Source organism: Larus michahellis, chromosome 1, assembly GCF_964199755.1.
Source record: "Larus michahellis chromosome 1, bLarMic1.1, whole genome shotgun sequence".
Taxonomy (NCBI): domain Eukaryota; kingdom Metazoa; phylum Chordata; class Aves; order Charadriiformes; family Laridae; genus Larus; species Larus michahellis.
Window position 1 is genome coordinate 4,101,964 of NC_133896.1, and position 15,288 is coordinate 4,117,251.

At 41.1% G+C, this 15,288-nt stretch overlaps 1 protein-coding gene across 7 annotated transcripts in view; it reads right to left on the bottom strand.

Moving 5' to 3' along the window:
• Positions 1 to 2,096: 2,096 nt before the first annotated feature.
• The window catches only part of MKLN1 (muskelin 1), a 97,786-nt gene continuing 84,594 nt past the window's right edge, over positions 2,097 to 15,288 (bottom strand). For all 7 annotated transcript variants that reach the window (XM_074573202.1, XM_074573195.1, XM_074573199.1 and 4 more), the window contains 3 exons: positions 13,849 to 13,951; positions 5,441 to 5,495; positions 2,097 to 3,658 (listed from right to left, as the gene is read on the bottom strand). In XM_074573202.1, the coding sequence (XP_074429303.1) occupies positions 3,537 to 3,658; positions 5,441 to 5,495; positions 13,849 to 13,951 (280 nt within the window). In that variant the 3' untranslated portion in view covers positions 2,097 to 3,536. The remainder of the gene's footprint in view (positions 3,659 to 5,440; positions 5,496 to 13,848; positions 13,952 to 15,288) is intronic.

Here is a 15,288-nt window from a genome sequence, read left to right on the forward strand (position 1 = left end):
TTTCTCTAAGAAAATGTGTCGCTTGATAGGAACAACTCTGCATAAAGATTAATTTCTGGTTTTACAAAGAGATGATCTACTGAATAATATCGTATGGGCAACTATGCTGAAGGCCAGTGTCAGTGAAGAACCAAACTCATGGATCTCGAGAGGATTTTTTAAAAAAAGCTAAGTCAGGACTGAAGTTTTGATGTCTGTATCAATAAAGTTAATTCCACCCTGACTTCCTACAGCTTTAAAAAAAAAACATACCAGAACCTTGTAACTTTGGCGTTAAAGACACCAATATCATAAACGAGTCCCTCTCTGACAAGTAACGATGCCTTCTTTTGCAATATCTTATTTACAAGTTAACACATAATTTAGAGATAAACTACTGTAGTGCAAGGAGTATGCCGTGTTAAATCCATACACAGTCACCTTATGATATAAGATAAAGGCAAATGTAGCGCGTTTGTCTCATCTAAGCTAAAAAAGCAGTCTCTGCTCCAGCCTGCAAGCAGGAAGGGTGAGGTTCGCAGACTTCTCACGTACAGCTTGTATATTTATAACATTGCATGCACTGTGCCGCGAAACGGTTTCAGGTGGTTGTTTTCAGATCAAGCGGGTCTCTTCTCTGTTTGTACTTCAGTGTATCTGTAATGCTCACATCCAACTCCTTCCTGGAATATCACCAGTATCTTTAAAGATCTGCATGTAATTAAATTCAAACTCCCTGTAATTGCTTGTCAATAACTGGCTCATTTTGAAAGGAAATTTATACTTCACTGCTCAGAATTTTTAATGAGTTTTTAAATCAGGTAGTATAGCACACACCAACGCAAAGAAATCATTTAATTTTAACTCCTAGCTTTAAGGACACAGAATCAGGAAAGACCTTTAGCAAAGCCACAAGAAACCTTCGCTTTGGATTAACCTCTCTGGCCACAGGGTGCCTCTGCTGCTCCACAAATACTCCGAAGCTGAGCAAATAGTTTCTGCTGGTTAATCACCAGCTGTAATCCATAAACTGTATCCGTGCAAGCTGAAATCGATCTGCTCAGGATAAAGTTAGGTCAATATTTGATCATCCCGAAGTGCACTCATTAGCTGGGATTGTCAGTCCTGCAGAAGCAATGTTCACCTCGCTCAAAAAAAAAGTGATTCATTTACGCTATGCTACAAAAAACCAAACCAAAACCCAACCCTGAGCCAGACTGTCAGGCTTTGCACGCTCTCCCGATGCAAAGGACAATTAGTTTTGATTGAATTTCTATAACACAAATCAAGCCTGACTCGATGCACAGCTCAGCACCAACGCCGTTCACAAAGCTTTCGGAATGCCTAAACTTCCACTGTCTGCTCGCCTGGGCTCCCTCAGACTCCTCGTATCTTTTGGGTTCAGCCTCACACGTAGTCATCAAAGCTGTACACATAAAAGTTTACAAAGAGCTTGGTTGATTAGAAAATTATCACAAAAAGCAATTAATCATCTGACTGAAGCTGGAGAGTACAAGGACAATGAGATAAGTGATAAGGGAACACAACACTGTTAAAATTTTAGGTACTAGAAGGCGGCAGCATTTTGGCTGGTTGCACTAAACGCGCTCAGTTCAATCTCAATGGAAACAACGCCTCAATTGGAACATTCCCCCAGTACAGCACCGCAGGTATCTACATTCGTACCATATAAGCTCTATTTTGACTAGTTAATAAAGCGTCAAACGTAGCACATCGTAAAGCCTGGCAGTGACGTAAAATTTTCCATGTCACTGGAAAAAAAAAATTGCAATGTTTCAAAGAAACAATTTTATGAGATTTCATTTACTGCACTATGTACTGAGTGGATTCTCCCCCGGACATCTGATTTGCCATCCAGAGAAGTATACAACGTCTAAACAGTCTCAAGTTACAGGTTAGTTCCAAACACTGTATTTGTATAGTCCTCCCTGAAGATGAAGCAAAGCCCAGCCTCTAACATATTGTTCCTCTCTAAGTGATTAAACACTAAGTATGAGTACTTAAATTTATTTCTAATGTACCAGGACTACAAAAGTCAGACAAAGAACATGATAAAGAGGCAATACAATGCAATCAAAGCAAGCAGACACTCGAGCTCTGAAAAAGACACTTCACTAACTCTTTATTTCAAGAGTCCAAATCATCTTTGCACACACAAGACTTCCATCAAGTTCAACAGGAGTCGTGTAGCCACAGCGGGTGCAGCAATGACACCCTACCGGCATGAACATCGCTGGACATAAAGCTTTGCAGTCTCATATATATATTTACATCTGCCAGTTTGTACTGAATGCTCACTGACACCAAATGAGAAAAGTTTCTAATGCTGGGTACGTGTATCCTTCATTCCACTTCATAGCGCAGCACCAAGCCCTTACCTTATTTATAAAGAAGGCTTTCAGCAAGGAAGGATATATGTTCTATACATATGCATCAGCTTGCTTTCAAAGAGATTTATGCTAAAAAGGCCTCCCTTAAATTCAGATCTAGGTCTAAAATGCATTTAAAAGTGAATGAGATGCACTACGTAGGAAGGAAACAAGCTGTTCAGAGCAATCCTCTTTACATTTACACATTGACAAACGCACACAGAAGCATAAGTGCATGTAAACGAAGACAATCTGCTTCGGAAATCCTACACCCAACCTGGAGTCAGGTTGCAGAGGTTGGGTGTGCGTGTGGTGGAAGACCCAGTTCTGCCGGGCTCTGCGAGGACCCGCACGGTTTCTCATCAGAAGAGCACAGCAGTGAAAACAGAAGGATCCCTGAAAAGGACCCGTGCAGATGATGACTGCACTCCTGTTTTCCAGCGGTTTCTCTGAGGTTCCCACTTGCCCGTCAGGTCTAAGTGGAAGGCTCCAGAGAGCGGAAGATAGCCACTTAGGTATTTAGGTTTAGACCAGATATCAGATGCAATTAGCTACTTCTGTCAGCCAGGTTCTGGGACAAGGAGACAGGTAATTTGTAACATGTGCTCCCCTTCACATGACACACTGCAATTACAAGACTTAAGACACATACATTACTATTACCTCAACGCGTGCCAGTGTCCTGCCGCCAAGTTATTCAGCTGCTGAGGATGGAGTTGTAGGATAAAGCAACGTATCATGACTAGCTACAAATGAGCAGAGAACAACGTTCCCCCCCCTTTCTCATGAAACACAAAATAAAACCCATCATCTTTAATTCCAGACAACCCACAAATCTCAATTTTCCCCTATAGGCAAAAAACAATCACTGCATGATTGGGTTTTATTTTTTTTTTTCTTTCCCCCCACCTTTTCATTTTACATTTGCTAACTCAAAATCCAAGTCAGAAAAAATATATATATTTAGTCGGAAGTACGTCAGTTACATTTTATTAACCTACTCCAAGGGAAAAGCTTCAGGGATTCACCATACAAGTATAAAACCCCTTTCAAACACCTAGGGGTTACTATATTACTTCATCCCAGCAGTCAATCAACGCAGTAAAAAAATTAAAATACTGAAAATGGATGCTTTTCCCCTCTTCCACATGTCCAGTGATTGCTTCGTTACAGCGTGATGAGGTCTACCAGGTTGCCTTTAGGAGGGGTCATGTTGTCCGGAAAGAAGTTGACTAATGTATCAAACAGCTGAGTTCTCTGCGCATACGTGTGGTCAACATCTGAAAATCCTGGGGGAGGAAGAAAAGGAGAAAGCAAGTCAGTGCTCACTACTTTAAATGCTCACTTTAGCCGTGGAATATGCCAGTTGTCCATTTTGGAGTGATGTTAACTATTTGCTACTTCTGCCTCAACTAACTAACAAGGCTGCCAGCTCTCCGTCCCACTACTCTGTGCATACACACACAGAGATCGCGTCACCCCAAGCCAACGCTGCAATCAAAATGCCATAAAAAGTAATAGGCAAATGGCTGTCAAGCTCATCGACAGTCCTGAAGAAACAGGGCAAGCAAGAGTCTCCTCAGGGAACTGCTCTGATGTCCCAGAAAACAAAAATCTGTGTAGCTATTTTTATTTGGTGCCTCATTGCTTCTGTCCTCAGGCTTTCCTCATTATCTTCACTACTGTCTTAACCAGAACTGGTACTTGTATTGCTTGCAGTTTTTCTTGAGACACAAGCCCTGCTGATGGTAGGAATCCCACGTCAGAGTTGCTATTTAATCACCAGACTTGCACTGAGGACCCAGGCTGCATCTTGGCACAAGGTTCTTCACCAACGAGTTTTGTGAAGAAGTGCTGCCTCCCAACAGGGGAGGGCTCAGTCTGCAGCAGCCGCGTTCTTTATCCAACTCCCCATACTTAAACCATCAACAGCAAGAACAATAGAGCGGGCATACAACGATTTCCTCTGCTTTGTATTACTTCAGTCACTGCTATCTCAAAGGAATGCTTTTTAATTCAGTGAACTCAACTCTTCAGTTCATCAAAGTCAACCAAGTTAATCAAATCAAGGAGAGCCTGCTTTTTTTGTTTTCTTTTAGAAGCACCACTTGATATATGTATCCTCCTATCTGTAAAGCCAACTTCTGAATAAAGTATTGTACTGTGCCAAGAGCTAATTCATCTTTTAGACTACTTAAAACTAGGGGAAAAACAACTTTCTGAAACTTGGGTTTTCTTCCTTCAAAAAAATTCATCTTACAGCATCAACTAGATAATGTCTTCCAAACCACACAAGCTCAGCAGAGCTTCCTCATCCAGCAGGGATGATAGTGATGTACCTTAGAGGGACAACAACAGCGCAGAGGGCATTTTCCCTCCCTCAATTCCTCAGATTGGGAATTATGTGTTTGTCAAAACCTGAGGTCATCCATACTCCTAGCAAGAGCTCAGTAACTTGAGGACAACACATCATTACCAGAATGTTAGTTACGCCTATAGCCTTCCTATAGCTTGTCCAGGATTAACCTTCTCAACTATTTAAGAGAGTTAACTGGATAGAACAGTGAAACAAATTACGGCTTTGGCTCAGGCCTCCTGTTTCCAGCCCTACACGCCACTGTTTTCTTCGCTCTTGACATTCTGCCCAAAGAACTACTTTTGCAAAGAACAGAGCGAACCAAACTACTCCAGGAATTGCAGTTATCACAGCAAACAGAGCCGTAGCCATGCTGTGAGATTCCAAAGTGACATGACAGGAGGTGCTTTCTTCTGACCAAAGCTTCTGTTTATTTGGGTAACAGTGAAGCATCAGATGTAATAAGAGACAGAAAATGATCCCGGGACGCACGGGTTTAAAACCACTGGTGACAGATGTTTTAAATATGGGCTCGAGGCATTGGACGCTGGTCACAATAAATAATCTCTATGTAGTGGCATTTTGCATATTCAAACCAAAAAGGGTCTACAATATTCATATGAACCATAACATTTGATATAAAAAACAATAGAAACTAACAGTAATTATCAGAGGGAACATACTTAGTATAATTCTTGTGATACACAATACTCACCAAGAGTGGTGAAATCCGAGCCAGACTTAAATAACGCTGAGGCAAGAAGCTGAAACTGCAGAAGAGGAGGTGGAGGGACAAAGGAAGAAAGAAAAACAATGTTATTAACTGCACAGGAAAAAACCCAAAAGATTCATAGAAGTCCAAGTGGCTTTAGAGTTGCTGGGTTTTCTTTGCACAATCCTTAGAACTTCTGTGCCACACATATGAATAACAGCAGCAGACACTTTCATAGAAGCAATACAATTTGTCACCTTGGCTAAGCAAGTTGGATGGTTTTTCCTAGAATTAGAGCAGCATTGAAGCAATGAAAGGTACTTGACTGGGAGTCAAGTAAAACCTAATTTTTTATATACAGTTTTTTGCCTCTCTGGCAGATGTCATAGTGCAGAAATAAGGTGGAGCCTCTTCCACAGAACAACATTCCCAAGGATGAATGTGGTACAGTCTCAGGGAGCAAGGATTAGATGGCACAAAAACAGGGTAACTGCTACAGTGCAGCATGAACTTCTTGAACACAGAGAAAGCTTTAAATGGCAACAACCTTTCTGAACTGGCAGAGAAGCTCATATCACAAGTTTAAGGCAATGTCTTTTTAATTAAAAAAAAAAAACAAAAACCCCCACACACAAAAACCAAAAACAAAAAACCAACAAACAACCCACCCAAAACCAGTTCTTCGCTTAGGAACATCAGAATCGTGAGTAAAAACATTTTAAGTAACACATTTGTGATTTTATTCTTCCCCTTAATGTCTTACTGATAGACAGTGAACTCGGTACCTTCCTCTGCCCCCAGATGTTGTTTTCAGTTCCCCACCTTGCAGCAAAGCTTCGTGCTTTGTCATGTTTTCTTAAAGAATTAGCTGATCCCTTAAAGGCTTGTAATCTTTTGTCTCCTATCTATGTGTCTTTATAGCAAACAGCCCGAAGGAAAGAAGGCGGAGGGGAACAGAAGAGAAGCAAATATGTTCAGGAAAGGAGTGGGAAGAACAGCCAGGAATTGCATATCCATCAGTTTAATTTCAATTTCAAGAAAAAAACGGGAACAGAGACAATTTGCAAGCATCTAGGAGAGGAGAAGGTGACGAGTAGCAGCCAATGTGGATTTGGCAACAACAAGTTGTATCACATCAATCTGATTTCTTCTACAACAAGGCAGCAGGCCCTACGGAGGGGACTTGGCAATAGACATTGTCCATTTTGACTTTCATAAGACTTCTGATGCTTTTATATGATATTTAAGGCAAATTATCCAGGCATCACCTAGATTAAGCTAACAGGGAATGGCAAATAGGTCAAATAACTTTACTGTGGGTTACCATCAATGGTTTGACATCAAAATGGAGCCATGAATCAGAAGCGATTCATCTGTGCCCCAGGGTCAGCATCATTCTGGGCTTTCAGTGATAACCTGCCTGACAGAACAGGGCATGTTCACCGAGTCCACAGACCTTACACCATCCTCAGACAGACTGCCAGCATGGTGGCAGACAGGCTTCAGAATGTTTTTCCATTTCATCCAGCTTATAATGATGGATCAAGGTGCAATTCACTAGGGCCAAGTGCAAATCAACATAAACAGGCATAATCAGCTATACAGAACAGGTCAGAGCACATAGCACATGTCAGAGCACATGTTAAAACATATTTAGGAGTTATAATAGATCAGTATCATCCTATTGCAAAAATGAAAAATGCGCAGAAAATGCATGAAAAGGAGTAGGATCTTCAAATAAATCAAGTACTCCCGCTATTATCAAGCCTTGTAAGTCTCATCCACGACAGGGCAACCACTTTTGGATGCCCTGTATCAATTAGCAGCATGTGAGGAAAGCACTAGAAAAAAAGTGGTCTGAAAATCAAGCTCTGTAAAGAAAGTTCAAAGGAGTCAGGGATGCAGAGCCTCCACAGAAGAATGTCCAAGGACGAAACTGAAGAGAGTCACAAGTCTAAAAGGCTGATACAAAAAGGTAAATCTACAACTAAGTGCAAGAAGCCACAAAAACATTTCAGCAAGATCAGTTTCAACATGACAAAGAAAAAAAAAACCACAAAACAGTCTAAAATAAGGACTGTAGCGTGCCAGAATAGGTTTGCATCTTTTAGGGAGGCTATCACATGAATCTAGCACTGGAGGTATTTAAGAACGGGTTAGAAAGATAGAGGATTAACAAAACTGCAGAAGAGGGGAAGAGGCTGATTAAGTACCCTCTTGAGTGTGAGGTCTGGTTATACGAAATCAAAAGGCATTGCAATGCTACACGTGTATTTCACTGCTAACGTAACTTGTAAGAGTTGCTTGGCTCCGAATCAGCAACGTACTTAAACAGATGCCCAGCATAAATAGCTCCAAAAGTTCCAATAAAACCGGTGGCTAAATCTGTGCTGCTTCTGATAGCAAATGCCGTGTCCTGGCCATCCTTCCCTCCCACACAATTGCCTCACAGGCCTGCTGCCAGCTGCCTGGTAGCACATGAAGCCAGCTATGCCGGGACAAAGCAGATGCCACATGCTTCGAGGGGTTCCCTTGCTTCCCCCAGCAACGCTGGCAGCCATCCTGTTGTAAACAGAAATTAAGCCATGCTTGAGGCTGGGTCTCAGGACGCCCAACTAAGAGACCAGGATCCAGCTACTAACTCGCTGAACTAAGACCAAAAATCCATTGAAAAGACCCTCTGCCAAGTGTTCCAGCCTCATCTGCACTAGGCATGATGGCTTTCCAGAGCTACAAGTTCCTTTCCAGTGTTGTGGGGAAGGAATATCTTGTCTCCTTCTTCACTGATGACACTGCACTTCAGTTAACCTTGAGGTCTGTTGTTTGTTTGTATTGAAATTATATTTCATGTATCAGCTAACATTTAAAAAGCACTTTCTGATAGAAAAGTCAAGCACGTTAGTTAACGAACATCAGTTACAGACCGCACTGAGCCTACGCTGGTTCACTCTGCATTTGCATTACAATGCCAGCTAACCCTATGGTGTTCCCCCAAAGGACCCCTGCTTTTATTTCCAGACCATGGGAAGTTTACTGGTTTCCCAAGACCAGGTCTCCTACACACCCTTCACAACATATGTCCAATGCAGTATTTTCTTCATGAAGTTCAAACTCTGCTCTAAAAAACAGATTAATGTCTTCGTCAGTTTTTTTATCAGCTTAATTGTTATCATAACAGACAGCATTACCAATTCTGATTAATTTTGGGTTCCCTACTTGAAACTACTAGAATCTGATTTTTCAAAATACATAGTATTACGCAGCAGCCTCTGAATTCACTTGCAGGCAGAAGAGCAAAGCCCTCGAGCAAATCACACCTCCGATCTCTCCCATCAGGCACCAGAATGAAGAACCCAATTAATGACCATCTAGGAAAAACAATTTGCTTAACGTCACATAGCAACTCTGTTACCAGAATTCAATTATGCAGCAGAAGCACCCAACTGCTTTAATTCTACCACCACCCACTTTCTTCTGACAATCCCTCTGGCTCACTGGCTTCATCCCTTCCAAATTAAGCCTCCATTCAAAAGACAACGGTTCCCTTCCTTACACAATTAACTTCTCTTTCGGAGATCCAACCCACCCTCTGAACTGAGGCAGGGGTTCCTTAGAGAGAAGTGTATCTGGTTAACTAATACAAGGCTATATTAGTTATACTTCTGGTGCATTAGTTATATAAATCTAACTAATATAAAGGTTAACTAATACAATCAACCACATTCAGAGAGGCTAAATTAAGACTACCTGGGGTAATACTAATTCCGTCATTTTCCAGCTTTTGACCTTCATGTTTCCAACGTTATTGTTCTATTATCAGTTGCGTATATTTTATCTAGGTTTCTACCCACAGCAAATAAGCAACTCTGTGAGGGTGGTGAGACACTGGCCCAGGTTGCCCAGAGAAGCTGTGGCTGCCCCATCCCTGGAGGGGTTCAAGGCCAGGCTGGATGGGGCTTGGAGCAGCCTGGTCTGGTGGGGGTTAGAACTAGATGATCTTTCAAGGTCCCTTCCAACCCAAACTGTTCTATGACTGTATGATAATTCTGCCATGTGGCAACCCATACAAGTTTTACCACATTTGCTGCACACCTTTCTGCCTTTTTCGCAAATTAAATTGTTAACACTAAGGGGGAAAGAGTAACTCTTTTTGAGATACCCAGCAGGTTGTATGAATCAGCCGTAATTCCCCCTCCGTAACGTCTGTACGGTGTGTGCTCAGATCACAGCGTAAAGCAGTTTCTCAGCTTTGACCAGTTCTGTTGGGATGGTGCCTTATAGAGTAGGTTCAAAGAAGCAACGAGTAGCTCAAATTCTTTGAGGACAGAGCTGTCACTAGCTGAAGTTGGGAAGGCTGAACGCTGTTTTTGTAAAGGCTCCTCGGCTCCAAAGCCTCTGCTCCCGCAGCACTCAGAGACTCTGAGGCTTTACAAAGAATCACAGCAGGACACGATGAAGAGAAGCATGCTTTTCTTAGCTTCTTCCTAGAACTATTTTTCCCATTTGGGCTTCAATTTTCCCAGAAATATCAGTCTAATGCAGCCTCAAACAATACTTTTGGGCCCCGCCGGCTTTATCTGGCAAGTTTATTAAAGACAAGGTCTTAAGAATGGAAAGTATGAAGCAGCCTTGAACAGGGGCCTCCAGCCTCAGTCTACAAGCTAGTCAGGCCTCAAATTAGCCTCCAGGTCCTTGCTCTTTCTCCTACCATACTCCAAAAAAAACATACTGCAAGTTTTACTTGCACTTTGTATCTGTTTTATAGCAGTCATGGGATTGAGCTTCACCAGCAGCTCAATCTCAATTCCGATGTACAAAATCGTCCTCCTTTACTTGGGCAGCACTGGCCATTTTTCATATCATCTTGATTTCTTCTATAGCCCACTAAACAGCTGCAAACTTCTGGGTATGATTACTCCAAGGTTCAAAGAAAAACACCTTTAGCCTCGTATGTGATCTACTGATGTTTTTGTCCTTTAATAGCACCTGTTTTTCTTCCTTCACATAAGTACAAAACTTCAAATTCATTTTTATTTTCTATTTTGACCATCCTTTTGTCTTTAAAAGCCTCTACTTCCAAACTACCACCAAATGCACGTCTGTGTGTATATGACATAACACCCACATCACCAGAATTTTTTTACACCAACAAATGCCAGTTTTTTTTATACAAGTTTAATCTCTCCATGAACTGCCCATGTATCCTAATACACGGACAGACCTCCACGTGCTCTGGGCATCTACCTTCCTTTACATACAGAGTCAGAGCTATTAATCCACAGCCAGTAAAAAAAGATTCACTGATCGGAAAATACTGAACTAACTGAAGAGGTTTAAGCGATCTCAAGCAGAATCACAGTTAAAGAGAACCGGATCCGATTTTGTGGGCAACATCAGAGACAGAGCTGGCATGTACCCTGTGGCTACTAAAACAAGCACCCATGCAATAGCTGTTACTTGCAGGCATCTACTTCACTTTAGAATAATAAAAAAAAGAAAAAAAAACAACTTATAATCCTATTAACATCCCTAAAATTCACAACAAAGGAATGAAAATCTGGGGGTATGTTCCTTCTGCCAATCATTCACGCTACTTTAAACAAAATTGGTTACTAACGCCAAAGTAAGTTTCAAGAACAGTCTGTTTATTTTCTTTGGCATCCAACTGAAAACAGCTGAAGAGACTTGCCTAACAAAGTTAGAAGAAATTACTTCTATTACAAAGCAAGCAAGCCTTACCTCAAAGTGAAAATCTGCTTCTAATATTATACAACACTACCCATATCTCAATCCATAAAACATGAAGCCGTATAGTCTCTAAGAGAAATGTAGCACAAAGTCAGTGATAAACCTATTCAGCTTGGTCCTTCCCAAATCTAACAGTTGCTCTGGAAAGAGGGCAAAAGAACAGGGGAAAAAACAGTTCCCTTAAGATTTGCCATGCTAAGAACCCTTACAACACTCAATGGCTGTAGCCAGCAGAGAGCAAGCCAGTCAAATATATAGCCTTTGGTATTAATTAAAAGACAGAGTATGTAGGTGTCTGGGCTGAGATACACAATCAAACGGGTGCTTGAAATTTGATACGGAATCCAAAACGCCTGCGTCAGTCCTTTGGAAAGCACAAGAGCTATTTGAAGATGTAACGCCAGAGCAAAAAGCCAACTCGATGTGATAACCGGAAGGTAAATTGACGTCAACTGGAAATACACCCAGTCAGTACCAGTGCAGTAGCTGGCTTGATGCCATATGCCTGGCAGTTCTGTTCCAGTGTAAAAACCTTTGGAAGTTAAAACTTTTTGACCAGCACAATTTGGGGTAGGGAAAAAAACCAAAACCCAAACAAAAAAGCCTCCCAGAAATTGCTAAATGATTTTAGGAGACTCCTGGAACCGGAGCTTTCATTCTGCCAAACAGTATTGCGTTGATCTGACAGACCAGCACGACGGACAGAAGGTACTGAATTTTGGTCGGATCGGGTATTAGGGCTACAGAGAAAGGATTCAAAATAGATATACACTCAGATGGATTGAGGTACCTAAGCTCATACACTAGGTCATTAAAGCACAGAACACTAGTATGCTCTGGGAAAAGGGATAATTTTTTTTTTAACATTTTATTCTATTTCTACCTTGTATGAGAAAGCTACTACTTTTCCCCAAAATCTCAGAGGGCTCCATGCAGTCAGGTAAATTCTTCATTCTTACAAGGTGGACAAGTTAAATACTACACACTGAACTGGGAATATCAGATGTAGAATATTAAAGGATTTCCTATGCCAGATGTACACAACGCGCAGCTTTTATGGCAGTTCCCTTGGTCTGCTGGTGACGGGAGGCAGAAAGAACTAAGACGAGAGCTTGCCGATGAAACAACACAAATATTTTCTGTTCAGGCAATAAAAAGGCACAGCCAGCCACGAGATGCAAGATCTCTCTAGGAGAAGTTGGCCAAAGAGAGACATGGCTGTCACGGGCATGATGGGGCTTCCAGCACACAGGTATGACACGGAGAGAAAGGGAGATCAGAGAACACAGGACATGGTTTTATAGCAGGTGGGAGGGAGAAGAAGGGGAGAAGAGAGCATCAGAATGGTTGTTGTATGTTAGAGGTTATTACAGGTTCAAACAGGAAGAGGAAACCAGACTGAGAAGATGGGGCATAATTGGGCTGAGCACCCTTGAAGCGCGCTGCATAGGTTAAAAAAAAAAATAATCTCCTTTTCTACCTGAAGAAAAGCAGCATTATCTGTCTTTCCTATGCTAAAAATGGCTAGAAAGGATGTGAAACTACTTGATATGGGACAATTTAAGTGAGAAACCATCTAACAGAGAACTTAAAGCATGTTTTATTGGACCAGATGTTTATAAAGGCCAACCAGAATTTATGACAAATGAGATTGGTTCCTAATATGAGTAAATATTTTTCTTAATTCTTCTAACCCTACAATTCTATACTGTGCACATGCAAGAAGCGTATTCTCCCTAAAAAGCTTTTAGTCATTATACAGTTGTATAATGATATTTTCTTTATCTGAATTAACAAGTTAAACCCAACAGATCAATGGAATAACACGCATGGAATAACAGCGCCCATTCTCCTGTCCTAGGTTTATAAAAATGAGCTGCCAAATCACTTCCACGGTCACTAACCCAAGAAGGCGGCAAGAACCATGGTCGTCTCTTCCTCATCTACCCGGGAGGAGCTGAACACTTGTAAATCCATCTTGCTGCCCCAAATTTCCATGTTGAAATTAATGGCAGAGTCAAATCAACCACCTTATCTGACACTTTTCACTATTTCTTTAATTCTTGCTGTAAAGTGACACGTACTGCAGTAATGGAATCAAAACAGGAAATGGGAACAAATTCCTGGAACAAGTAAATGAACATGCCTACTGGATAATATTCAAAAGGCAGAGGAAATAAGAGTTTAAGGTTAGCAAGCAATATATATATACACAACCTACTTCCAGAAATACTTATCATCTAGAGAAAAACCTCTTTCCCTCCCCCAGAGCTATTTAATATCGACAAGCCAAAAGGCAGCACGAATAAGAGCTTCTGTTGGCTTTCTACCACACAACCAACTACAAGCTCGTGACATTTCAGAGAGTTTACATTTCAATCAAAGCTCCCAAAATACACACCAGTAGATTGGAATTAAAACAAAGGCCTAGTCTTCACTATTATGAGTAGAAAAGCTATTTTATCTGGAACTGCAGTTGTAGAAGGACTGTTTCTAAAGCAGTGTGATATTTAGCGCGGAGAAATATATGATATAGCAAAGCATTATGCACCTGTAGAGCTTTTTAAAACTGAATAAAAACAAGATTTAAGAGGTTTAAAACTTCCATGCAAGAACACAGTTTACATTTCTTGATAAGTAAGACGAAGATCGTTCATCACTACCTCTTTTGTCTCCTCGGGGTCTGAGTGATCCACAGTTACATACAAGTCATTCTGCAGGTACTTCAGTGCACTGAGAGGGTCAGTCTGAGCTTTTTCTTCAAACCTGCAAAGAAGAAACAGAAAACATGAGCTCAATCATCTCCTTCAGGACTAAGCACTACTATTCCTACAAAGAGCAAACCCTATAAAATGGAACTTTCAGTCAAATATTTCCAAATAAAACAATATTAATGTCAGCTCAGGCTCATATTTGCCGGAGTACCTGCTTTCAAGCCAGACTGAAACACAGAGGAGTGTATTTTTGGGGATGTAAGGGAGTTAACAAGGGCAAAGTATTACGCTCTTACTAAAAACGTTCAAAACCGTAGTACAGCAACTTCTTAATACATAATTATAAAACATTTAGTATAGTTTGTTTTCCACAAATAAAGTAAGGTATGAGTAGCACCTCCTGTGAGGAGCACAGTTCAGACGAGGCAAGCCTTGAGCACTCCAGTCCCAGGGATATTTACATTCCTGGAAGTACAGGGATGGAGAATGCTCCCTGCTTCTGCCAGACAACAGAAAAAGGGACGATGGGGCTGAAAACCTCTGGATTCAATGAATACTGAGCCTTAATATCCCACCTTTGAAAACAGCATGTGTACCTAAAAATCCTGTGCACCACCACCATTATTTTCTCATTTTCTTTAAACAAACAGAAACTGTAAATTCCCTGGAGAAGTTACTACAGCCCTTAGAAAATGATTCTGGGCTCAGCATCCTCAGTGACCAGAGCTACTTCCCCGAAGCACTGAGTTGGGTGTATAAGCCTAGAAAGCATGAGGTTTTAAAAGTTATCTATTTTTTTCCTCTATCACCTATCCTCTGAGTGCAGTGTCGCACTGTTTGTCATCTTCTGAATCACCAATACATAGGATTAAGCTTCCCCTTGAAAACAGCTCAGACAGTTCTGGATTCCAGAGATGAGGATTCTAAAAATCACATTCCCAGTTACTTAACTGCCTTATATCAACTGCCTTACAGGAACGCAAGATATTTTATTTGTAATATTTTTCAGTTATCTTTCACAGGGTATAACTTGTCAAACTGAAAGAAGTCACACTTCATAGATTTAACTATATTGTTATTTTTTATTTGGGCCATCTACTTGGCCAGTTATACTACAGTGGACCCAAATTTTGAAATTTTCTAAAGATGCAAGTCATTGAGCCAACGCGCGAAACAAAGACTACATCTGTTACCTGATGTACCCAACATTTCGGGAATTAAATGTTATTTCTTCCAAACATTCACATAGAATTTCTTAGATGATATTGCCCCAGAGAGCTGGGGTACCTTAAATAAGTGGCATCACAGACACCTCGCTCTTCTGTGCTTGGCCAGCTTGGCCCTGCTATAGCTGACTGGTACTAAACAAGTTAACGGGCCAAAGAGGAC